Source organism: Adelges cooleyi, unplaced genomic scaffold (genome assembly GCF_023614345.1).
Source record: "Adelges cooleyi isolate 19-005CV unplaced genomic scaffold, UGA_ACOO_1.1 ACOO_flye_CR_arks_rails_tigmint_CR_PRNA_651, whole genome shotgun sequence".
Classification (NCBI taxonomy): domain Eukaryota; kingdom Metazoa; phylum Arthropoda; class Insecta; order Hemiptera; family Adelgidae; genus Adelges; species Adelges cooleyi.
The window spans coordinates 3,888,522-3,916,403 of NW_026096352.1; the positions used below are offsets into that span (position 1 = coordinate 3,888,522).

The 27,882-nt window shown below is 30.8% G+C and overlaps 1 protein-coding gene across 5 annotated transcripts; it reads left to right on the forward strand.

The window, feature by feature from the left end:
- Positions 1–27,847, forward strand: LOC126844856 (leucine-rich repeat flightless-interacting protein 2). 5 transcript variants are annotated; one of them, XM_050583289.1, is made up of 12 exons: positions 1–808; positions 4,138–4,271; positions 24,092–24,221; positions 25,087–25,235; positions 25,323–25,469; positions 25,572–25,688; positions 25,765–25,903; positions 26,511–26,654; positions 26,780–26,859; positions 26,923–27,027; positions 27,120–27,267; positions 27,336–27,835. In XM_050583289.1, the coding sequence occupies exons 2-11, from the start codon at positions 4,179–4,181 to the stop codon at positions 27,228–27,230; spliced, it is 1,215 nt and encodes a 404-aa protein (XP_050439246.1). In that variant the 5' UTR covers positions 1–808; positions 4,138–4,178; the 3' UTR covers positions 27,231–27,267; positions 27,336–27,835. The 5 variants fall into 5 exon arrangements, with proteins under 5 accessions (XP_050439246.1, XP_050439247.1, XP_050439245.1 ...); XM_050583290.1 differs by lacking the exon at positions 1–808 and adding an exon at positions 2,922–3,052 and having other exon boundaries at positions 27,336–27,836; XM_050583285.1 differs by lacking the exons at positions 1–808; positions 4,138–4,271 and adding exons at positions 10,558–10,855; positions 23,229–23,893 and having other exon boundaries at positions 27,336–27,847.
- The last annotated feature ends 35 nt before the right edge of the window (positions 27,848–27,882 follow it).

Below are 27,882 nucleotides of genomic sequence, written 5' to 3' on the forward strand. Positions count from 1 at the left end.
TAAGAAAAACGGGAACATCAGTAATTAGATTTCGATTTTTAATATGTTCTGTGTATAAACTATTATATAAGTTTGACCCAAATGATAAAATATTCGTTTTGCAAAAAATTATTTTAGCGCCTAGTGCTTATTCAGTCCCGTTCCTCTATTAATCGCAGCCATAAGAATAATGATTTCTGTGAAGTCTGTGGTTTGTTCAAAAAATTGTCTAAAATCTAAATAAGAGTAAAGAGGTCAAAGATTGTTTTTTTGAATTGACAATTGTGATTCTCGGCAACGACCTCGGATCCTCCTTCGCGCCCCGCCATTTCCTGTCGACCGCGCCACCGGTCGCAGAGAGATTTTCTCTTTATCATCTCCGTTTTGTAATGCACGCTTGTGTGCGTGCGTGCGAGCCAGTGCCCAGTGTGTGCGTACGCGCGTGTGTATGTGTGTGTGTGTGTGAGTGATTTTTTTTTAATTTGTTCACCTTCGCGTATCACGAACTGATCGTCGTCGGCCGTCGTTAATCTTGATGTGTTAAAGTTATGTTGTTGTTATACCAGTAACCAAGATATTGTATTTTGCAATTTTATATTTTTAAATCATAAGTGGCTTGTAGAAAAGTTATTATACCGAACTTATATCTTTATATTGGTTGTCGTTGTTAATTGTTATATAGTCGTTTACTGTTCCCTACTGTACATTACAATCCGTGAGCGCAGGAATTGTGAACAATAAATGTGCTATTGTTGTTTATGCACGGCAGATGGACGTCTCCAGCGTCCAAAACAATGACTGTAGCGATGTATTACGGTTAGAAATCGAGGTAAGTTGACTGACAACTGGTGCAGACATCTTAATTTACACTTTTGGGACGATACGAGACAACAAAATTTTGAGTGTAGGACGGAAAAGGCGTTGAGCTGCAAAAATGTGCTAATAATTAAAAACCCTTGGGCAAAAGCTTAGCCTTTTCATCTATAAGATCTTTATCTCTTGTAGTTGTATGGTTTCTATCCTATTTTTAAACACATCCTGTACTCTTTACCCAGTTTTTTGTATAGACACTAGACCCTTTGTTATCCACTCAACCAAACATAATGTTGAGCAATAAGCATACTCGGAAAATATTTTAATTGTATGCTCAAATATAATAAACCTATAAAAAATATCTGCATTTTCCACCCCCTAATTTGTTTATAAAATTAATCTGTAAATGTTAAAATATCAATATAAATCATTGTATATGCAATAAAAGTGTTTGTAACCGTGTTAATAGGGTTTTCCGTTATAAAAAAAGTTTGGCTAAAGATTTTAGAAAAAATTATAAATATTATAATACTTTCGTTTAATTCTACGAAGAAAAAGAAAGTAGGAAGAAAAAAATGTCACCCTCTAGAAGAACCTTAAACAAGTTTAGAATGATTTGATAATTTCTTTGAAATTTATAGTTATATTTCAAAGTTAAAAATATGGTAAATATGTTTAATGTTTAAAATTTATTAAAGGGCTAGGTAAATACAAAATTAATTCTAAAACCATACTCTTTTCAGCTCTACATTGAAGCCAAACAAAAAAATACTTCTTTAACCACCTAAAAATTTACTATATCTAAGCAGTGCTCGAATTGGGAAAATAAAAGTAGGTGGATGTTTTTACTTTATATGCTTGATACATTATCTAGTATTTTTTATACCCCTAAAAAAACGCCGCTTAATAAAAATTGTTAGGGGTACTCAATCCCCCCTATTTCGAGGACTGTATCTAAGCTATGTTATACTTTAAATTAAAATATTTAGTTCATTTTTAAATGCTAAAAAAAATTATAGCAAAATGTATTTATAGTATAATATATATATATTGTAATAAAAAATATTTTTAATATTATATTTTAAACATACATTTTTAACTACAGTAAAACTAATTTTTATTAAATAGTATTAGTTGTAATATGAAACAAATTAGCACAACTAATAATAAAGCATACAACATTTTTTACAATGACAAAAAATTAATTATTTGCTATAAAGTTAGTATAATGTATTTTATTTTTCTTATGCTTCACAAGCTTTTAAGGCTCTTAACAGCTTCTACTAAACTTGTCTATCTATCTCTGTATAGGGAATCTTCCAGTCTGACTGATTTATTAGCAACTCTGTTATTCTGATTCACTCTGTCTAACCAACATTGTGGTCATTTCTTGGATAAGTTTTTATATGTATTAAATTTGAATTATATCTAATGATGAGATTATCCAGGTTTCTAGTTTTAAATAATATGTTTTTTAGTTCGTATAATTTTATTTTGAAGTACATAATGGTATAGTAGAATAATATATTATGAGAGAAATAGCTACCCGAGTGACATGATAGGTGCGGAATGCAATGGGAAACCACCGCACTTTTGTAGAGCAAGAGTTGTCCAACCAACCTAAAATGGTCTTAAAAAAAACATATATTATCCTGTAACATCAGTTAGAGATATGTTAAATATTAGTAATAATTATATACAAACCAATACCAGTTATTATTTTAGATAACTTCTGTACAAAAAAGTGTGGTTGTAGTGGTTTGGTTTGGTACTTACTTCTTTTATTGAGTTTACTTTTTACCAATTTTTTGCCTCAATTATATATTATTATTATTAATTAGAATTATATACATTCACTGTGTTAAAATCATATATTTTAATTGTCAATACTATACATAGAAAATAAAATATAAGCTTGTCTTGTGACAAACAGACTCTTTAGTAAATGTTGGAATAAGGCCAACGTATTCTAAATTCTTGTCTTTATATACTGCAGACTAATCATTGATGTCTATCTAACTATATTAAGTTAAGCTAAATAGAGGTGATAGTAATATACGTTTTGTTAATACACTTTTTGACCTCCAGATCATTTTATCTAGTCTTCTTTATTTATTACCTATTAATTTTAATTAATTGTTAAGAAAGTTAATCATTATTACACTTAAGTATGTAATTTTTTTATTTTAAAGGTCTTAAACAATATATTATTTAAAAATTCAGATGATTTTAATTGGACTATATCATTTATAAAATATTAGTAAGTTTTAAGTATCTCTCTTAATTTATAATAAATACAATGGTATAAAATGTGTTGTGTCATATATTATAAAATACTTAATTTATGACTAACAATATGACTATATACTTTAATACCCTGCTGATAAGTACATTTAAATTATAGTGGTAGATTTGAGGTAGGTTTGAACGAAAATTGTGTCATTATTTTTCTTAATTTTATTTTATAGCAAATTTCAAGTTTGAGAGCTCCGATCTGTAGTTTAAAGGTTTGTACACATTATACTATTACCAACCACACCAAACAAGTAATTTATAATCAATCAATTTTTAATATATTTTGAATTTGTCTTATTAGTATAATAAAATATGTTCAATACAATTTATATAAAACTATTTTTCTGTATTTAAAGCAAATGTAGAACTATGCATAAATGCACTAATGCATATTCTATGGGGGAAAATATTCAAATCTACCCCGGTGGTCTAAAATTCAAATCCACCTACTTCACAATAATTGTTATTAATATTTTGTATTATATCAGGTAAAATAATTACAGTAAATCAATGTTGGGTAGATACATTGATAAAACACAAAATGTACCTAATACATCATTTTCTAATTTTAATTAATGAAGTCAAATAAAATGCAAACACACGTTGACATTAGTATTTTTGCTTATCACATAATCAGTCAGAATTTGTTGATAACACTACTTTAAACGGTGTGAATATTTAATCTTTTTTCTTAATATTTTCGGAGTGAAAATAATTCTATCAACATTATTTAAATGTAACCACGAAATCAAATCTACCACATCTTCCCCTACTTATTGCTTATAAATTTTAAACGCCAATGGTATTTGGCAGTTAAGTCTGCATGCACAAAAGCGGTTCAATCTTAATCTGATTAGAGTATAGTAACAGCATAGATTAAGTATACTATCGATAAGCAATGTTAATGTAATAACTGGTTAGGTTAATACAATATTGTTTGAACTTCAATTTTGGATTTTATTTTTTAAAATTATTATAAAAAAAGATAGTTGTTTTTTATTTATGCAGTTTATTTATATAACTAACATGTATTTATGTTTCAACTTTTAGAGGATTAATGCTACTCAATAAAAAATGATAAACAATCTATAATGGACAACCCAAGCTCAGCAATGGGTGGTCGCCGAAGACTTCCAACTACCCACTTTGCTGAGGATCAAGCATTTGATCAAATAGCTAAGGAAGTAAGTGTTAAATAAATCTTTTCAAAATAATAATTTAAATTATTATTAATTTAAATATAAGTAATGTTTTACAATTTTAATTTGTATAAGTCTGGTTTATTAAATTATAATTAGGTATTTATTATAATTAATATAATAACTAAATTATTAAAATGTTCAGAATTTATGTGCAAGTATATATCTCCGGCTTTATAACAATTATTATGGAGGTCTCAACCAAGACAAACAAAACAGTTAAAAATTTAAGTATTCTATTGAAAAAGTTTAAATTTATATGCATAAGCTCAATAATCACAGGAATTAATCTCTTTATATTTTAAATTTGTACGACCCGTATTAATATTATAAATATGCATGTACATTTTTGTATTGATTATTTTCTTTACCCGAATGCAAAAGAGGAAGGGTATGTGTGTGCTAAGATCTAATGTATATTTGTGTGTATGGTTGTTTGTTTGTTCTCACTTCTTACTAGTGACTGACAAAACAACAACAATTTAAAGCTTCTAAGAAGCAAAACATGCCTATATAGCTATGTTACTGCTTCTTGTTACTGCTCAATCGATATTAATGATTAATAAAGTAAAAACAAAGAACTCAATTTCTAAATCCGTCCATAGCTTGGTATAACTAAATAATTGCAACTATTAAACTACTTATATGAACAATAATTTTCAAGTTGCATTATGTTGAAAACTTTGTGCAATCTACCCATTTTTAAGAAAATGAATATTGGTTAAACCCGAAGTATTGGTACTATACATTTTGCATATATCTGTAACAACTGTGAATAAGTGTGTAAGTTTCAGTGATTTTACAGGGGAGCGATTTAAAACTTTAACCAGCTGCCATAAATCCCTACTTAGTGAATAACTCACATCTCTCTCAAGGTTTTCTTGTTGGTCCAACGAGTTAGACATTTATTCAAGGTGTGCTAGACGCCTCTGACTACATCCTAGCGTACTTAGTCAATTTTGACCAAAATTTGACTTGCACACTTATTCACAGTTGTTACAGATATAACCTGTAAGTATTTTTAAATAACATTGTTTTTTATAAACCTACAGATATATACACAAAAAAAATGTACAGTGATACGTGATAACAATACCTAATTGTATTTATATTTTTAAAATTATAATAAAAATATATTGAACTGTTTATAACCAACAATTTTTTTTAACATTACAATATATTTTTGAATATTTATTTAGCATGATGTTGTCTGAAAAATTGATTAATGTGTTATTTTAACACATTGTGAATTTTTGCAAATAAAACGGTATACAGTAAAGTGATAAATTAAAAAAAAAACTGCACATTCCAAACCAAGCTTAGTATAAATCAATACAGAAGAAGTTAGCAAATTTTAGTCAAAGCAATTATTAAATTTAAATGTGATTTCATCACAACCAAACACTTTGATGTGAGTCTGGAAATAGTAAGAATCCAGCACAGTGTAAACCAGTAAGTCTAAACCAGAACAGTTTAACCCAGCATAATCTAATTCAAGCTCAATTCAAACCAAATACAGTGTAAATCATCACAGTCCAAGCCATTATCAATCTAAAGTCTAAAACCATCACAGTCTGAACTAAGCACAGTCTAAACCAAGCATAGTCCAAACCTGAAACCAGCATAGTAAGAAAGTACCAAAGTGGGGTCTAGTATTCACTGATTTTCATTAAGTGTTTTCTTGGATGTGATTTTATTACTACCTCTTAATTACTAGTCTAGAAGAACTGAATAATATACCTGAACTAGTTTTATATAATTTAGCATATGACATAAGGTTCTATAGCAATTATAGCTAAAAGTCTTGATTTTATTCCAACAGGCTTCAAAACATTTCAAATTATGTGTTTTCGGGGTCGTCAATTTCATTTTTGAGATCAGTTTTCCATTTTACTCCATAATTAAGAGGTTAAGAGGGGGAGATATAATCCAATTTTTTTTTTATTTTGCGCTCATATACTAAATTTCAAGTTTGTAAACTCATAATAGTCTTCAAAATCCATATTTATAGTGTTTTGAGTCACTTTTTTTCATTATAAAAAAAAATGTTAAGAGATATTTTTTTTTACACAAACCTATCAGTAATTGTCAGCGCTTAAATCCTAAAACTTTTTTTGCTATGTTATCGCATATCATAGATGAAGGTAAACGGTCAAATTGTTTTCCCGGGTTTGAAAGTGAAGTAATTGTTAACTTTTGGCCAACCAAAGTATCAACCTCGTACGATTTCTTATCTATAGAGGTGTTACACGAATAAATCGGTCCATAGGGAGAAGTTATCGTGACTTCCAAAGTTATCAGACACAAACAAAACACATCATTTTAGTTTTGTGAGTTTGTTAAACTACTGATGTTGTTTGCAAATGTTATTAGGTTTGTAGGGAAATTCTCTATTCCAGGAGAAGGGGACTAAACATAATGGTATGATGTTGATGTGAGGATAGGCTTCGCTCCTAACTACTCCGTAGAATACTGTAGTATACCGTAGGTTTACTGATTACTCATTCTGGTGTCTTTAAATTTGTATCTTTTGCTTAAGTATAATGCAAATTGTCTAAATCAAGTCAAATTTTACTTCTTCGCTATTTGAGTCGACATTCAATGTTGGTAGAGAGAGCACGTGCTATTCGTGAGCTCCCTAAAGTTTTTCGATTTTCCCGAGATTTTTGTGCTAGTTTTTATAATTTTGGGTCTAAAAGTTGTATAACAAGTGCGCGTTCGGACCGGTGTCGATTTAGAGTCGGTCCGACTAAAACTTACTGACTTATTCAAGTTTCGCTCCAACCGCCCAGTAATAAAGAAATCTTGTAATCTTGAAGAGTGCTCCGTGGCGCACTGCCCCAAATAAAACACCGGGCTTTGATAGAGTCACTGGTAAAATGGCCAGGATGGCATGGCCTTTCATTAGTGGATACGTCACACAGCTCATCGATAGCTGTCTCACTGACTGCATCTTTCCCAACCACTGGAAAAAGGCCGAAATTATCGTCATTAAAAAGGGTAAGGACAAGGATCCTGTGCTTCCGAAATCATATCGCCCAATCAGCCTTCTTCCTACCCTGTCCAAGACAATGGAAAGGGTTATCTGTGACAGAATACTTGAGGAGATAACGCCAAACCTCAGTGGACTACAGTATGGCTACACCAAAGCTCGCTCCACTCTCAACGCCATTGGTAATTTGCTACAATGGGCTGAATTTAGCCTTGCTGCTGGCACTTCGTTCTATTCATGCATATAGCTTGATCATTCTTTTCCATTTTAATTGGTACCCCAAAAGTTAGTAGTGCGTTGCTATTTCGATAATACTTCTCTATTTATCGAGTCTTATGCTTGTTTGTAACCCACAAACAGCATATAATGTAATTCTTTAATGAATTCCTAGCGTCTCAACTAACTTCTATACTGTGAAAATGTGGTCTATAACGACCTAAATAAGGCGAGCCTCCTCACTTATGGGCACAACAAAATCGACTTCAAGAAAATACCTATCGTGGAGCGAAAAGGGGGGAAAAAATAAATTTTACCGCGTACAATTAATCCGATAACATAGCCCACCTGTCACTGCCGTTGATGCTTTCAATTATTATTATAATTAATAAACTTGTTTTTCTTCTTGATCGGTTGACTGAGAATCTGAGAGATTTTATTCAAATTATGTTATTATGCATGTATGATAAAGTATGTGAATATGTATCTGTTTACATTCAACCTAAATAGTTGGGTATGTTTTTCACGTATAATACTCTTTGTGTCTATCTATGTGCTGATGAGTTGTCCGTGGATTGAGTTATTCTCTGAACACTTACCCAAATTTCTTTGTATTTTTTCCCCCTACTGTAATTTATCTCTATATTTTCTAAAAAAAAAACAGGAACCTACTCTTAAGTACCTAATTTATTATTATTTTAGTATATTTTCTATAGTCCGATTTTTAACATAATATAATATGTGTATCATAATACATATCCTTATCGTGCAGTGGCGGAACTGGACCGAGGAGAGTGGTTGGGGTGTCTGTAAACTCCTCTTTCGAACTATGTTTATTTGAAATGCGGCCAGAGTAAGAAAGTTTAGCACGACGACCGACTATTAATAAAAAGTTATGCATACAATTTTTGTATGGTAGGTAGTGATTCGTCAGATTTTCCAATCGTTCAGTACGCTCGGTTAGATGTAACAATAATTTATTTATTAAAAACACAATCGCCGATAAGAAGTAAAACCTTGACGTTATTTGCAAAACTTCTTACGACAATATTGTTTATGAAAAAAAACACGATAATACGACCTAGTTTACTTTAAGCCGCGTTCTAACAACGTCGACGTCTAAGTTGTTTGAATCTACTTCGATTCAATGAATGAAATCAATAAAAACGTTTAGTTTAAACTTAGGTCAATTATTTATTCGATGAAAATCATCCTTAGATTTCGAATTCAACTCAGCCGGTGGAAAAACGGTATGCTGCTTACATTTGAACGATGCTGTACGAAGTATCATAATATTTGACTGCCATTTATAAAAATAATATGTTAAAATACCATAAGTTCTTACAACGCGTCTCTCGTTTTATCGTGTGTTTCTCTAGCCATAATATACAAGCAGATGTCCCGTGTTTTTAGTTCTAAGTATAGACTCGTGCGTGTCGAGCATTGCAGTATCTCATCATTTTTATTGTCTTTCTCTCCCGTTCGGTGGCTTATGCGGGTGGAGTTGTTCATTGCGCGTTTCGGTTGTGTTTTTACTTTCTTCAGACTTCAGTATAACTTCGGTACATCAGTTTTATACTGCCGAATGGTTTCGCGGACTCTTTTCGACTATTGATGTTTCGCGTAATATGTTTGGTAACGTAATGAACGCTTTGCACTATGTGCTTAACTACCAGGACTGGGACATTTATTTGCGATGGGGCGGCCGGTCGACGTCACGTGTCAATCGTACTCACTCTATGGCCGATTATCAGAAGACCAACGGCAACAAAGTAAGTAAAAAGCTGTAAAAATCCCAGAAGTAGTTTACATTTAGTTAAAAACGATGTTGTCCAGATAGGCAAATCAACAAGCTTAGGCTAATGTAATACTAACGGAACGTGCAAACAAACAACAAATTATCTGAAAGAACTAAAGTCTTCAAATGACAAATCCACGTAATATTGAGAGGGAAAATAACAAATTCCATATCACATTTGAATAGCTTTTTGTTAAAAGGGCACATGTTTCAACAGGTAAAATTTTGGGAAATGATAGAAAAACTGTAGAACTTTCAAAATGTGGTAATTTGTAAATCATTTTTTTATGTGCATTATGACGTGCACGGTACTCGACATTTATACCAAATTTCGATACTGTAAAAATATTTAATTCAATTTCATACTAGTTGAAAGTTGCAAAACAGTTAAACAACAAATGTAACATATGCCCTTTTAACAAAAAGCGATTCATTTATAAAACGTGCGTGTAATTTACAAGAATTCAAGACTGAACACGAGTGTTTTTTAGAAATATAGATTGAATAAAAACAATAGTTCAAATTTCGGCTACGGTTTTGTTGAATTGCTAAAGCCCAGGTTTGTAGTGAGTGGAGAGGGAAAAGCATTCTAACCAAGAAATAACAATAAAATATTTTTGTATGCTAAACGCTTTATAGGACGTCGATAGACAACCGGTGTAACCCCCTCGCTCAAGCACTGCTTAAAGTATTAATTTAAAATAATGTTTTTTTTTCACTTCTCATACAAAACAGGTAATAGTCACGTCCGCGCGTAATGTTAATATTTTGATGTAAACAAGGCGTTATTTCAATCGTGTTATTCAACAATCAAGTGTTTTTTTTCCCCATTTTATGATTTTTCTCACGACTGAGTCAAGTGCCAACGAAAAAATCGCTTTTCATTCAAAATAACCATTTGTTTCTTTTGTACATCCTGGGACACTCGCAATAATTACATACAACTTGTTGTTTAATCAGTGTTTCGGGCTATTCTATTCAAGGATAATATTTCATTTTCGACAAGCCGCGTACGCTCTATAATATTATTATTATTTATTATAGAATTCCAAGGACCTAGGGTCATAATAACGATTATGATTTAGTTTACCCGCATACAACGTGTAGTTTCTTAAGGGTATTGATATAGTATACAATATGTATGTTTATATATTTTTTTGTATAACGGAGCGCAAACGCCACCACTACTGCGTTCACGGTGCCGCGCAACCGGTTTGCCCAGAGTTCGCTATATACTGCCTTGTTGCAGTATACAATCAGTACGGTTGGGTCTGAACTCGGAGTACAACTCGACTTCTTCACATTTTTCGATGCCAGTGTGTGTAGTGTCGATGAGCCACCGCGGCAGTGCGTTTCTTCTGGGCCTGTCCGACCGCGTTAGTCATATCGATTGGTGTTACATTAATATACATATTGTTCGGTTTAGTCGGCAAAATTTTTTCCTGTTTTCTAGACAAAACCGACTCCATTTTTAATGGATACCCTGGCAACGTTGGACGAGTTTAGGTTGCGGTAAGTCGCTCCCAAACAAGGCGAGTCTCCTGCGAAGAAGTCGAATGCCAAGTAATATCAACCTCTCCCGACAGTCGCCAACCGACCATTCCGCCATAATCCGATTTATATTTAATTGAGACCGGGAGAGAAAAGTATCAAAATATGTGTGTGTGTATGTCTGATAGCTGTGTTTAAATAGTTTAGACTATGTTGACGAGGGGATGATAAAACCGGCTACCGTCGCGTCGTCAGCACCAAAACGTTTTTCGTTGTTAGTCCGCCCTCGCGTTGTTAAATACGGGAGTTTTTTGGGAAGAATTTATTACAATACAAAATAGACTGCATATTTCTAATGATTTTATAAGTACACCAAAAAGAACTTCAACAAAATACTGATCGTATATCGGAAAGGGTGAAAAAAGAGGATTTAGCCTCGGGGGGATGCCGTCATTTAGTGCTATCTCCATAAAAATAGACACCTGTCACTGCCGCCGATGCTGAAAATTATTATTATAATTAATAAACTTGTTTTTCTTCTTGATCGGTCTACTGAGAATCTGAAAGATTTTATTCAAATTAAGTTATTATGCATGTATATTTTGTTCACCTATTTATGTTTTATAATATACGACAAAGTATGTGAATATGTGTCTGTTGAAATTTAACCTAATTAGTTAGGTTCGATTTTTACGTATCGTGTAACATAATGGCGTATGTTTTATGCAAAATTTAAACAAAAACAATAACTTGAGATATTATTTGTTTTTTTGTAGTAGTAGTACTTAACTTTTTATGGATTTTCATATTTATTGTTAGTCGTAGTTTAAAATGCATTCTTATGTCTTAATGGCGTCTGATAAAACTTCCTAAAAAAACCTTAATAATACGTTAAAACCATGAGTGATGAAGCGATAAATTTTATTGTTTGCCGGACTTAAGTGTTTTTTTGTTATACCTAGTCAAAAGACAATACGCATAATATTGACAATGAATTCCTAATGTTAGAAATAATTTTTTGTAATCAATAATTCACTTGACTTGGTTCTTGTTTAAAAAAAACAAATATTCGGAGTAAGCGTTTAGCTAACGTTTTTGTTAAAATATGTATTAATATTAAGTATTAAAATATATTGTTCAATTTTTAAGTCTACGCTGTAAATTTACGGTTTACGTACAAATTGCTAATGACTTTACTGTATATTATCCAAGCAACTTAAAATTGTCTGCAAAACATATAGCTGCGAACGAGTAATTGATGCGAAACCTAATAAAATTATTAGAAAATATATCATAATATCTATAATATCTAACGCTATTTTCGTTGTATTATTATGTTTATGATTTCGTAGTCCCCACGCAGAACTCATTTGCAAACATTTTTATTATGGGCTCGACTGTAGGAATTTTAATGTATATTCAATGTATAATCCAAAAATACAAGAGATAAGCTAACCTTTTTAAGTACGCTTATGCCTTTATTACAGTTTTATGGAGACTTTAAAACATCAATCAATTCCCAACTATTTTGTTTTACCATCATTAAAAAGTTTGATTCATAAGATAAGCGCAGTCATTAAGATAATATATATTAGATATAGGTGTATTATTCAATTTAGTACCTCAATTTAATATCGTCAGTGCGTGAACTTCAAATCGAATGTCGTTTTTCCTTCATTGTCTGTAAAGTAGTAATATGTTATTGGTGTTATTTAAACGCGCCGTGAGTGCAGTTTTTTACATTTTACAAATTATATTTTTCAACTTAAGATTTTTTATGTAACGCGGAATTAACGCATTTGAGGCACATGGATATGCATAGTAAAAATGATTTAAGGGTAGAATATTATAATATTATGTGCTAAAACTAATTAATTCGAGGCTTTCCCGATTACGACAACGCTTATTTTAGGGAAACTAATATAAAATTTGTAGTAAAAATGTTACCGAAAATATTTTGTAATTATAGTTAGGTACAGAAGTGTTTTTAACGGAAATTGACCACACATGACACATTACGAACACTTAATTTTTATTTTTTTACCTAATATACAGATTTTTTCATTCATGTAAATTACAACTCTACAAATGCTTTTGTAATATTATTTTGAACGATAGAATTTTATACCTAACTTAAAATTATTAATATTGTCACAATATCAATTAATTTTATATTTTTTGGAAATTTGTCTGAGTTCTGTAAAGAAAATAATTCGGTTCGAAAACACATTAAATATTCTAGTGCCAATTGAAATTTGAACGTTAAAAACTTTTAAATATTTTATTATCTTATCAGGTTTTTCTCGACATTAACTGCTTATAATCGAAGTTTTAAATAGTCTTCGTGTTACAAGTGTGGGCTATAACATTTTTTTTATGAAGTGGAGTGTAAAATAATGGCGCAATAACTTCTGTGTACACGAACGTAATCATTAATATTTTAACTTGTCAAAACAGAAAAAAAAATGTCTACCTATTACACGATAGTAATAATAATAAATTGTAACAATTTAAAATTACTGTGTAATACGGTGTAGGAATTTTTTTAAAGAGTGTTTAAAAACACTTAATTAAAAACAAATAATATATTATTGTTCAGAATAAGAACAGAATTTTCACAACATATTTGTCATGAGTAAATGTTTAAACTTACCTAAAAAACATATCTTAACTATTTTTATTAGTACATTAATTATTTTTGGTCTCATTATTATAAATGAGGTACTATCACTTGTATCTAACAATTACTTAAAAAAATTACACGATTTCAGATTTCCAATCTCATTTATTACATTATTTTTCTTTCAAATTAGTTATTATTTAAATTTCAAATGGTAACCTGCATATTATATTTGCCAATCTCTCACGAACCTACGATGGTTTGGTATTTAAGATACTTACGAGATGGAATACTCGTATTTTTTTAAAACAAACTGATTTCTAATAAAAATGTTCTAAGTCAATAATCAGTTTTAACTTTTAAATGCTAATTTTTGAAGTATTCTTTTTCATAGTTAAGTCGGGAAAAATATGGGTTGTAATATTTTCTTTATCTCCACCCATTCTAAACCTTATGCTTAACTAAACTATAACCATTTTAAAAGAATTTAGCCAAAATCGTATTCAGAAGCAGCTTAGTGGGTGTCAACTAATTTCCTAAAACTTAAATAAGGTACAAGGATAGAATGATGTTTTTTAAATATATTTTTTCATTAAGAACGTATTTCTCAAAAAATACAAAAAAATGTGAAATTTTTGGTTAATTCAAATAATTTCTATGCCTTTATTTAACTTATTTCTAAAATCAACCAAGAAACATTAGACTTAAAACGTTAAAAATAGATTTATCCCCTAAATATGCCACTGAATTAAGATACATTTTTGTCAAAAAGTCAGTATAATTTAAGACTAATAGGTAATAATAGTTGATTGCACCATTATTCATTATGTATATTATCTCATAATTGGTGAATAACCTGTAGAATTGAATTGTTGAAGACACGATGGTAGGAGAATTTTAAGAATTTCACGTTATATTATCGCCACCCTACACATATAATACGATAATATTATGTATGTTGTGGTTCGTTGACCATAGCCAATGTGATAGCACAGCACTTACGTTATATTGTGTACATAATATAATAACGATGGCTATGATCGGTTAGTTTGTTGTTGATATTATTTTTTATTATAACATTTTATGTCACACTTACGTTGCATGCAACGTGAATGCGCTTTTTAGACTAACGAGTAATGACGTTGTACCGATGATGTCACGCTGGTCTCCAGTGATTCTTCATTTAGTTTAACCCATTTGTCATAATCATTAGTCGGCCTTCGTCAAGACGGCAAGCATTTTGATTTTGTACAAATATTTTCGTAAATAGCCCTATGAAAGTAAATTTCAATGATGATTAGTGAGAAAATTAACATTTTTAAGATTGAGATCATAGTTTAACATCTTAGGGGTGGTATTATTTAAACTACGCGGGTTATCATTCCTTTTCTTTTAGATGGATGTTCCTAAGATTTAATGGCAATTAAAGGAGTGCAAAATTAATAATTTTTTAGCGAAACGAAAGATTTCTTTTAATCTCAAATTAACTTCTGCCTATGTATACCGAAGTATCCATGATATTTTAAGCTATTTTGATTAATATTTAATGTGTGAAATTTTAAGTGCAACATTACAGGATTGATTAATCTGGGTTCAGTTAGGTTGAGTAAACACGAAAAATAATCAAAAAAAGATATACCGACAAAAAAAAATATTAGTATAATTGCCGTTGTGCACTAATGTTACACCTAAACGGCATAAATAAAAAAAAACTGTCGTCAGCAAGTCTCAATTGACTTTATATCAATATACGGTAGCCCGTTGTAATTGCTTCATTATAATATTGTATTGATTGCAAAAAATCAACCGGTCGTCGCCTCGTTAGACACAGTATGTGGTCTTGTATTTAAAATTGTTCTGTGTCAACCCAGATTTCAGATTTGCATAAATTATATCTTTCGAGTTAAACATAGTTTATCAACTTCCTAATAACCACTGTCATAAAGTGTAATACACGGAGTTTTTTTTATTACTATCGTGGGGTCAAATTCTTGGTTGAGTTTCATGCAGTTAATATAAGTGACAGGTGTAGTCAAACCTTGGGAATTAAATTAAAATAATACATTTATAAATATAATTTTATTTTTATTCGAACACAAATTCGTTTAATAACTCACATTTAGTTTTTGCTTAGTGAACTGTTAATTCTACTTAATGTTTACATAACGATCGTAAAACTTATCTTGTCCCGGTCGTATAGAGTTATTTTAATTCCTGATGACATTTTTCCGTACAGTATTTATAATCATGACTTCCATATTGTGATTTGCGAGTTCCGCCGCCACCTGCGCTATAACAATTATGCGTGAACATCGAACAATATCCGTTACATCTAATATTGACATGGTACGTGAAAAAATGTCGGTGATAGTACTGTATACTCAATACTGTAAGTTACTATTGGTGTGTACCAAGTGTGTTTACATTGAATATGTGTGAGCTTGGTAGTCGATAGTCATTATTTTGTGCCGCTTATCTACTTGTTGAACAGTCGTATAGTACTACCTAAACTTCCTGTGTTTGTGTGTATCACATACTATACATATTACATCACCCGCTATTTTTTTTTCAACGTATGCTAGCCGTGCGTTTGTGAGAATTGCATAAATCACCCTTCTCTATCAGTTGCGTAATTAGGAATTTGTAGGTACATCATTAATGAATATCTAATTATTATAGTTTAATTATTTATTACTATCTTTTAACAAACCACGTTTTTACCATAATATGTCTATATCGCAGCGGACGACAGGTAGTCGACGAAAAAAAATATAACACATATTTTTTTTATTATTTTATCTTGGAATTTGTTATTACATTCCATCGCGTAGTTGAGATAATCAGCTAAAAGTGCTTCGATAATAATTTATTTTACCATAATTTTTGTTGCACGTGGCCAAGTACCGAAAAACAATCGCGCTGGTTATTTAATCGATGTTTCTGATAATCTTTATCGTTTGCAAACAATATTTGATCATTATTATAACAACGAGTACCAATAGAGTGGGTTCAGGGGCAGACTGGTAGATCAGGAGACCGGAAAATATTCAGATGGGCCGGCTAAGTTCGCTAAAAGTGCGATGAGTGGGCTAAAGATGTAACAAGGGGGGAGAGGTGGACGTGGGCCTAGACTAGGAGAAAAGGGACTGTTGGCCGGGAGTGGTTTAGTTATATTACGTGAAGTAGTATAGTAAATTGCTCAAAATTTGTAATAACATAAAATAATTTGATCTCTTTATTCTTTATGCCATTGCTTACATTAAATATATAAATATTATTGTTGTGGATATATATATATTTTTTTTTATAGGGAACCCTAAATCGGGCCCCTACGTCTAGGCTCCAGTATAGTTGTAACTTGTATCAGCTCTAGATTAGTAATAAGTTTTGAATGACATGTCTATTCTCCATTAGTGAATTTTAACGATATACTGTATAAAATAATTTGGATTTTTAAAAAAAAAGTTTTATTCTCTAACCAATTTTGAAAGTCAAATTTAGATTGCTCTGAAAATCGATATGCGGTCTCAATTTGATAACGCTAATAAAGAAAATATCGATTTCATGTGTCTCAAACGAACATAATTAATTCAGGACTGAAAGGGTTAAATCGTATTGTACAATAATATTGACTATTTTCATATTATTATTTAAAACAGAAAACGTGCTATTTTCCAATGAGTAACGTGTTTAAAAATGAATAATGCTATGTTTATTATTTACTATTTTCAATTTTATCAAGTACCTTGTCCCCTAGAAAGGTTGGAACCTTTTTCTTTATTTCAATTTGATGATTAGCGTAGTTTTAGGACTTGAAGTCCTAAAAAAGAAGAAAAATTAATCTGTAGTAAAACCTTTTCTTTTATTAAGAAAAACCCCTAAAAAAACAAATCATATAGGCGGCATATTATTATGCATTTTGACAAGACTCTTTTCCAATTGATTGATTTATCTATAAAATGTCGATTCTTAGATTTGTGTAAATTTTTACGTAACCGTGAATATTTTCTGAACTTAAACTATAAAATGTCTTGTGAGTTATACAAATTCAAACTATTAAACTTCAATCGTTTGCTACAATAAATTATATATTAATAAATATAATCAAGGGCGCCTGTAAGTGAAAATTCAGAGAGGTGGCGGCCGTCTAGGATTTTGTAATGAATTTTGCGATCTTAGAATATTAGATATATATAATTTTTTTAAATTAAATGAATAATTAAGTATTCAATTTAGTTGTAGGTATCTATTCTTATTTTTAGAATGGTTTTAATTTTTCAAGTATTTTTTAGATAAAATAAACAACTTTTTTTTTAACAAATTTTTATTTTTGTTATATATATAGTTTTAGAGGTGTTTAACTAAATATATGATAAACAAATATTTTGAGAAATTATACTTTAGCCAGTTTAAATGAATTTCCTGTCCACTGTGTGGCGCAGCGGCCGGTAACATTGTATATTGGTAAAGATGAATAATGATTCTGTATTTTTTTTTAGTAATATAAGGTATTTTCTATAATAGATTATATGATATTTATAATACAATATGCTTCATTTAACTTATTTTAATTTGCTTGGATGTGCATTATAGTTACATGTCTAACGGATCCGGACGGCCGAATTAATAGCTATGCGTCTGCTTAAGTAATGCAGTGTAATACATCCATTAATCGTTTTCATTTGCATAATATTAATAGGTGTTCACTCGTCTGTTCCAAACTCGGTCGAGTTTACTGAGTATGCTTGCCTATGCTTTGTCTACAAAAAAGGTATAGAAGTACGGGAAAATATCGACGAATTTCAATAACACCATGTTCGTCTTTAGCCAGGAAAATATTGTTGTCAGACACAGATTTAAAAAAGAAAACTCGCAGTGTACGAATCCGTCTAAACCAATGTTCTAAATAACTCTCAAAGCTAATAAACAACGCACGCTTCACGGCCAACGGACATTTTTAAATAAAATCTCGCACTCGTTGTTGGCAAACACCTTGTAATAAATTACTTAATTACATTTTTTTTTTAATTTACGTAGACTGAATGTGGATTATTTTCTACACGACAGCGAAAATGAGCGATTTTTGGTACGACGAAAAGTATTATATTTTTATCGTTCCTCGTTTAAATTATAAAAAAAATACCACATGGAGGTCGGGTCATAGTCGGAAATCGACCCCATTTTAACCCCCTTAGGGGTGGAATTTTTAACTTCTTGTGGATTAATAATGCATTGTCATCGAATTGTGAGCTACCCTGAAAGTTTCAGCCAGATAGCTAGTCGGGAAGTACTCGAAATTTGAGTTGCAAGATTCCACCCGGAACGACAAACAAGATTGTGAGTTCATAAAAACGTTATAAAAATGGTTTAATTGATTCTACTTATTTGCAAAAAAAAGTTAGACCGTGCCGTAATTTTATGTACGTTATTTGTGTTTGTTTTTCGTTTTTGATAGAAAAATAATATACTTGATACAATAGTGGCTTTAATAAGTACCTTCTAAGTATGATTTCCGAACTATAAACTTACTACATGAATAAATCGGTTCAGATGTCGTGAGTCAAAACACAAAAAATGATTTTTAAAAAACAGCACATATTTGTAAAACCTATACCTTCTTGGCTTCTTAGCTCCGTATTGAACCTAAAACATGTTGACTGAATGTATATATACTAAATACAAAGCACATCTAGCCAATAGCCATGTAATAAGTAACAAAAAAAATGTTAAAAAAATTAAAACGTTCCACGGAAATACAGGGCGATTAAAAAAGAATGAACCAATTCCATGATCAAATATTTTGTAAGTAAATGTATGAATCAGAATGAGGGAGTGGCTGTTTGAAAGATTCGGTTTCTAAGTTTCAGATGGTTGCCACGTGACCGCGCCAGGTGCATCGGTCTCCTAAGGTTAACGTTTTCTGTGCTGTATCCTGCAACAAGGTTATGGCCCATTTGTTTTTTTTTAGGGGAACTGTTACATGGTTGTAGAAATTTTTTTATTTAAAAATGCTCTAACTGATAGGCCTCAGTGGGGAGGTGCCCCATCTTGTTGAAAAATGAATTCATTTGAATCAGCTTCTATTAAAGGGAAGACCCAGTTTCGTAGCATATCCTCGTAGGTTTGTCCTGTAATAGAGTTTGCCTTGAAGAAAAATGGGCCATAAGGCATAAACCTTGTTGCAGGATACAGCACAAAAAACGTTTACCTTTGGAGACCATGGAATATATTTGATCATGGAATCGGTTCATTCTTTTTGAATCGCCCTGTACGTTGAATCATAAATACTATGTTTTTATCCTTGAACAAGCGTTTCAGTCTTCTCCATCTCTTCCTTATATCCTCCTCATCCTTGCTCCATTCCCTCCCAATACCCTCCCCATCCTCGTCGCAGTTCCTTCCCATCTCTATCTATGATTCCAAAACGAAATAGTCATTGGGTTTTACTAAGAATAATATCTATCCATACCAAATTGATTAATTTATTGTATGTAAAACAAAATCAAAAATATATTTTGTAATTATATTGTATGAGATGTTCGTGTCCTATTTGTATGTTAATAAATTATACTACTGTTGGGTCACGTCTAACTGAACTAGTATAACAGGAAACGCATAAAGACTTAATTAGCAATTATTTAATAATATTATTTTAACTACCGATTTAATTTGTGCGACTGTGTGTTAGTTCATTTGATAAATTTAATGCCGCCTAACTGTATATTTATGTAGTTGGTTCATCATACAGTATTTTTAACTATTTGCTGGTGTTTTTATCTAATAAACATTCGTTATTGGTGTTGGCTACTCTGCAGCTTATACTAGGAACTTTGATCATCATTGAAACTTTATGTATACTTGTTCAATTACCATGTTGATCATTGAAGGCTTCATTGTCGCTTTTTAACTAAAAAATGTTCTTTTTTTTGTTGATCTAATACCTTAGTTATTACTTAGTTTTTTGTTAAATCAATTAATAATTTATGGAAATAAAATAATTTTACAAATCTTTGGTAAGTGGTCTTAAACAGATCCGAAAAAATAATCTTATAAACCAATTAAATAAATAAAATCTTATTTTTTGTTCGAATTGGACGCAGGTTATCCATTGTGATATTTACCAAAAAAATAAATGGTATTTTTATTAAACAAAGACATATAACGGAATAACATACTTTTGTGTATAACATTGTCCATGGGGTGTAGTAAAGTACAGCTCACTTTTGATTCGAACGAAATTCGTTACATTCAATTCGTATATGATAATAACAGTTTATAAAATAAGATAATCGGTACACTAGTACTTCGTTGTACTATTTATGCTATAACAATCGGCTTTACTTATATACTATTTTTAGATCTAATATTTTTTTTTATCTCGGTATCTAGATGATTAAGGGATTATGGTGTTAAAAAAATAAACACTTATAATTAATCGCTTTGAAATACTATCCATATTGCATTGTGGTGACATATTATCGTATTATTAAGATTTTAAATATTATGCCATTTTTTTATTTGTTCAGCTTGTATTTTCGTGTGTGTTTTTTTTTAATTAGCGTTTTTTTTCCATCTCCGTTTTAAAATATGCGACAAAGCGCGTCGAATTGCACGTTCTTTCTACGTGTGTAAAGCATCGACTATTATCGAAATTAGTTCATTTGAATGAGACATGCTCCTCCAAAATTCATTGGCATTTTGTTCACTTGTTAATCTAGTGGTGTCATCATCTACGTTAAAAATATAATTTATAATTAAATAGATAATTTAATATATGTAAATAGGTATAGACAATTTGAAATAACATGACCGTTTTTGTTTTTCTCTTTTTGCGAATCTCATTCCTCGATTGCTACCAACCGTAGTGCAAAATTTGATTGTTATGGGTCGTGTAAACCAACGTCCGTCGTAGGTGACGTACTTCTAAAAACTGCCGGAAGTAGATAATGGATAATGATATTATAATATATTAATAATTATACTATTATAGATAGAAAACAAATATTTTATAGAACGGCTTGTTGCAATGACAATTGTCGTTTTATTCATAACATTATGACGTGCTACCGGTAACGTTAATAATTGGTAGTGTTTTGAGGTGTGGTTCTTTGATAATTTTTAACGACCGAACAAATTGTGTGACTTTTGAGTGGCTAAAAATACCAAACTGACGTCTACACGTGGTTAGTAAATCTATAAATAGAGTTCCTGTTTTTCTCGTTCGGTGTGCGCGAAAATCATGAATTTTAATTTTAAAGTGATTATTATGGTTATCTGTAGAATAGTAAAAAAATAGTGTACTCCTGTTTAGAACAAAAACGACAATATAAAATTAACTGTACTGATAAACGATAGTTAATATCAGTGGTGACTATTTTAATTTTCGAATTTATATATAGAACGACTCAAAAGTTTCTTTCTAAGAACTAATTCGGAACCCCCTCAGGCCTTACTCCTCGACTTACGATTGATGTTCAAACACTAACCCAACAACTATGTTCTAGAATTCGAATAATACGAAGTTAACAAACATATTAATTTTAATCAAACCCTGGCTATTAAATGTTCAAGGGAGGTAAAATTGTCAAAACACTACCCGTCGGCCTTCCTGCAGTAACGGATATTACCTATTTGATGGTGGTCTGAAGCCTTCCTTATAAAATACTCTAACTTCAACAATATGTTAAAACACTGATGTTAAAATAAATAAGATTGCTGAATTTTCGGAGTAGCTCCAAGAGGATGGTTTTGCTGACATTTATGCTTTCAATCGCTTAATTTGTTTCCTCAATTCAATAAAACTTCCAACAAATTTTATGTATATTTATACATTGTTTAAAATGGAAAAAATGGAAATAGCTTTTTCTAATTAACCTAAACTAATTTTTTAATTTCTTTATCAAAATGCGACCTTTTAGCCCCCTTAAAGAAAATATTAAGCTTTTTATTAAAACCAAAATTTTAATCCGTCCAATAGATATCTCAGAAAATAACTTCTACGAAGTAATTTTTTATGAAACTTTCGTAGTAACTAAGATATAAAAAAATATAAAACGTTTTATTAACCAGAAAACGTATTATTTGCCCACCTTAAAATTAGTCGGTATAATAGAAATAGATTTTAGTCCAATATTGCCTATCCTCAGAATGGACATTTTTTAAGTATGAATAAATTAGTCATGATTGAAATATTTAATCATAGCTCATGAGTGATAGCTAAATTAATCATAGCTCATGAGTGATAGTTAAATTAATCATGATTGCAAAATGAATCGTGGACAATATTTAAATTAGTCATGAGTAAATGGAATTAATACGTATAATAGTTAGTTAATTCAATTATTATTCGTAATTTGTGGTTGTACGAATAATCAACTATAATTCAAAAAATTATTAAATAAAATATTAATTAAATCATGTCCAACTCTGCAGTCTGCCCTTAATAAATAGCCCTTTCCGTTCTACTTAATTATGCCACATGGTATTTTAATCCGGCAATTAAGTATGATGGTCAAGACGCTAAAAAAGAAAATAGTTATAAAACAATATCTTCTCAGTTTCGAATCGAAGTTAAAAATAATTATATCCCACAAGTTTTTGGTGGAAAATCGGTCGTGATTGGCCCCAATTCGCCAAATCACAATATCCTCTTGTCTGGTAAAAGGTGGGTGGCATTTAAGATGATTTTCAGTCGATGAATTCTGATGAAGTAATTATTATATGAAAACACACCCTTGCTGATGGCGGAATACTGTCGGTTGGATGACATTAATCGTGACTAAACCGTTTAGTAAAACGACTGTGGTTGCACTTGCCTGTGTTTAGGTGTGAATGACTTCTTTGTACCCCTGCAGTAAGTAAGCATTGACGGCGACAACATGAACAACTGCAATCAGAGCAATACAGACGTGGTGACATCGCGCGATTTAGTGTCTGGCGGTCACATTACTCATATATACATCAACCAAAACATGGACGAATTTAACAATGGCAAGTCGCTGGACGCAACACTGCTGGTTAACGTGCCTGTTTCGGCGTTTGCTACAAAGGGATGTCATCAGTACAGCAACGATAATCATAACGACGATGCCATAGTGAACATTCTGAACGATTCTGCAGCATACGACTACGCCAAAGACGTTCAGACGTCGTCTCAACTGATCATCGACGGCGATCAAAAGTATTCATGTCGGATATGTATCAACGACGGCGGTAGAAGAACAAACGACATCAACAGCCCGACTACAATAATTAGTCGATCTTGTTCTTGTTCCGAACACAATGATGACGAAGACATTGATAGCAGTAAATATTCAATTGGCGATATCGATGAACTGTCCGATGGCCTAGTGTCAAATAGCCGTCGACAGAGTGTGATGAGAGTGCGCAGCAATAGTTCCAGTTACGATTATTACTCCAGTGACGATCACTTATTGACCGATAATGAAGTCGACGGGATCGTTACCTTTCTGGACAAGAGCAACAACGAAGTATGTAATCCAAGTGCCTAATGGTCGCTTTTGTGGAACCATTAAAAGCGAAAGAACCGGAAATTATTATTTGTTTCGTATATTCTCCGCTGGAATGTTTTGAAAAAAATGTTATAAATAATATTTGAAAATATTGTCAAAGTAAATAATAAAAGTCTTTCTGTTTATTGACTTTTTCTTTTGTTTGTATTGTTTTAGGCCGAAGCTCGTTTGGCAGCTAGACGCCAAGCCCGCGTGGAAGCAAGAGAAATTCGCATGCGAGAAATCGAGCGACAGCAAAAAGAAGCTGAGGAAAATGCTGACAAAGCTTTTGATATGTCTACAGCAGGCAAGTATTATTTAGTTAGTTTAATGTACTGGAAATAAAAAACATTTATTTTAACTATTCAGAGTGATACTATGTATAATAAATTATTACTAATCATTTTTATATATTGCTATATTAACGACGAATGCTTTGAAAATAATATATTTTTACATGTGTATTGTAATTACTAACTAAAATAAATAAGTTACTTTTGGTTGTAATTTAATATGAGAGATTACAATAATATTCTTCTTCTTTGTCATGACGTGGTGTAAGAAATCTGAAATGGTAAACAGAGGATTATTACTTAGTAAGTTTCGAAATGTTCAATACATTTATAAAAATATTAATTTGTTACATATTAAAAATGTTTGTATTTGTAATCGGGTTTTAGTTTTTTCCCCTTAGTTTCTATTAAAAAATCGTGACTACAAATTTTTGAGAAGTTCGTTTATGCTATAGGACCACACTAGATCTATCTTAGTCTAAAATTGCAGACCCGAATCTCCTAAAACTACACCTGACTTTACCCCTTTTACTCTGCATATTGAAAAAAATGAAAACATCATTGCAAAACTAATTTGCTCTGCATCAGAGCTAAAAATATTTACTTATTATTACTACTGAGGGTATAAATTATTGTGATCGTATACTTTTTGGAAATATATCGTATTGATTATGGAATAAGCTGTGTGATTTATAATATAATAATATCCCATTATGATATGTTGAATACATCTGCGTTGATGCGTTCTAATGATTATTAAACATTAAAACATAATTAATTAAATGTGTCATAAATACATGTAATAATTATGTATCGAAATATTTTAAACTTAATACTATGATATTGTGTTATGACTGACTTTTATTTATCTATTTTCAGATGGACTAAACATAAATCGAATATCTCGAGTCACTACCGGTGTCGCTAGTCCCCGAACACCTGGCTCCATATCAAACAGTTACCAATCTAGTCGACGCAATTCAATTGATTCTCTTGATGAGACTACTCCCAATTTTCGAGATTACAGGGTAACTTCGCATTTCTCAGACATAATGTAGTAATAATAATACTAAAAATGCCTACCATTACATGGAACAATATTTCGTTTGCTATAGATGGAGTTGAAAGATCTAGAAGATAAATTTCGAAAGGCTATGGTACAAAACGCTCAACTGGACAACGAAAAAGCAGCAGCCACATACATGGTAGAACTATACAAAGACAAATATACAGACATAGAAGAAGAATTTATGCATTTAAAAGTAAATTACGATTTTATTTAAATTGGAGTAATTTTTTTAGTACATTTTTGAGTGGTCTGTAAGTACAGCCTTTAATCTAATTGTTCCTGTACATTTGTTTAGAAAGAACATAAAGAGAGTTGTAGGGAGAACGAAAAATTAAAACGTCTATTAACTGCCCAAAGAACTGAAGTAATTGCCCTACAACACGAACTGCAAGAACGAGATAGGCTAATTGAAGTAAATTTATTTAAAAATATTACTAGCTAATCTATTAAAAATGTGTAAACAAAATTTAATTGCTTATAATTTTTAGGAAAAAGGCCTAGTGATTGTTAGTACAGAGCAAGAAGAGTGGAATGAGAGTGACCAATGTAAAGCAATTACTATTAAACGGGCTTTAGTAACTGTAGAGAATGCTCAATTATTACAAGGTGCAGGAGAAGGCTGTTTAGGTATGTTTAAATTGGGATATTGTCGTCATAAAATTATTATTTAAAGTATATATATATATATATATTATGTGTCAGTTAAGGTTTAAACGATTTTTTATTACAATTGATAATAATATTTCAAGATTTTCAATTATAATTTATGCATTTAGCATTGACTGACTACACTGCTATTGAATATTTATTTTTACGTAATGAGTTTTATTAATTTTTTACCTTGTTTAAAAGCTTATTATTTTACACGTTGACTCAGCCCTCATGAAAATTTTACTTACAATCAAATATAAAACGGTAGCCAAAAACATTAGGTACCTATCAGTATAACATATCATCAATTAGTCTTTATCAATCATAATAGACGTATGCTAGTATTACTATATTTAATTTAGCGCATTTACTGTCAAAATTACTAGTTACATCAACAATTTTAAGGGAGCAGCAGATATGGGGAGGGGGAGTTCAACAAGCCCTCCACTTGGTTATATATAAAAAAGTAATAAATTCATTATTAAATTCTTGTTTTCCTATTTTCAATTTTAATTATGATTTATGACACTATGAGATCATTCAGTGTAGTAAACAAATTTGATAAAAAAACATTGACATTTAGATGTACGACTTAAAAAGTTTGCTGATGAACGTGCTGGTTACCTAGAAGAAATTAACAGGCTCAATTTAGAGTTGCAAAAAGCAAAACACCACAGTGATAGCCATTGTAATGGTACAGATTCGGATGATTTGGAAGATACCCAAAGTGAGTTTAACCGCATCAATAAATTGGTAGTTATTTCTAAAACATTTCTTTTTTTTTTTACATTCAATTAAAAAATAATATATATTTTTTAAATTGTTAATATTGGTCATATTATAATTTAATAGAAGAAACCAATAAAGTACTTGGAGACTATAAATTTAAATGGCAAAAAGCCGAACAGGACATTTCCACCTTACAAGCCAATGTAAGTATCGGCCTTTTGTTTAACTTTGTATTGATTAATTGGCTAAAATTTCTTTTCTTTTAGGTAGCTAGACTAGAAAGTCAAGTCATTAGGTATAAGACTGCTTCGGAAGCGTCTGAAAAATCTGAAGATGAGCTTAAATTGGAAAAGCGTAAAATGCAACGCGAGGTAATTTTTTACATCATTCGTTGTTACTACAATCATATTTTAAAGTAGTAATTTATTGATATCAATATAATCTAACGGTTTTATATGTTTAGCTTCGTGAAGCCCAAGCTAAAGTTGAAGAACTGGAAACTTCCAACATGCATTTGTTAAAACGCTTTGATAAGTTAAAAAATGCTAAATCAAGTTTACTAAAAGATCTGTAAACTGTTGTACTGATTCACTTTTCTGACAAAACTCAAAGTATGTATTTATTGGTTAATATTACTATGATCATGTGGATTTCATAAATTTTGTTTTTGTTTCTTTAGGAATATCAAAAGTGCAATATGATGGTGTGTTTGGGAATAGAGATGTACATACAGCCCATACCCGCACACACAATGCTAAAATTGCTAAATATATTGAATATTTAAATAAATAATATTTATTGGTAATTTTTTTTTAACTTTTATTAATTCAGTAATAATACTATATCTAAATTAATGCTTGACACTAAATAACATACATTTTAATAAATCTATCATTTTCTTTTCTATTGACTGACGTGATCATTTTTTTGTAATTCATATTATGTATGAAATTGAGATGTCACGAATATTTCAATAGCATAATCCTATTAATAACAACAATTTGTTAAATAACTTATTATTTATATAATTTATTTGTTTAATCTAGAATGACCTAAATGACCATAATGCATATTAATCATGTTTTTTAAACAGTATAAAACTGCTCACAATTTAATGACTTAAATTGTGTAAAGGGGTGAATTTGTATAGCGAAATAAATACTTATATTTTTAGTAAATTTTGTCAAAATGTTAACTTGAAATGTTGAAAGATTTAATTATAATGT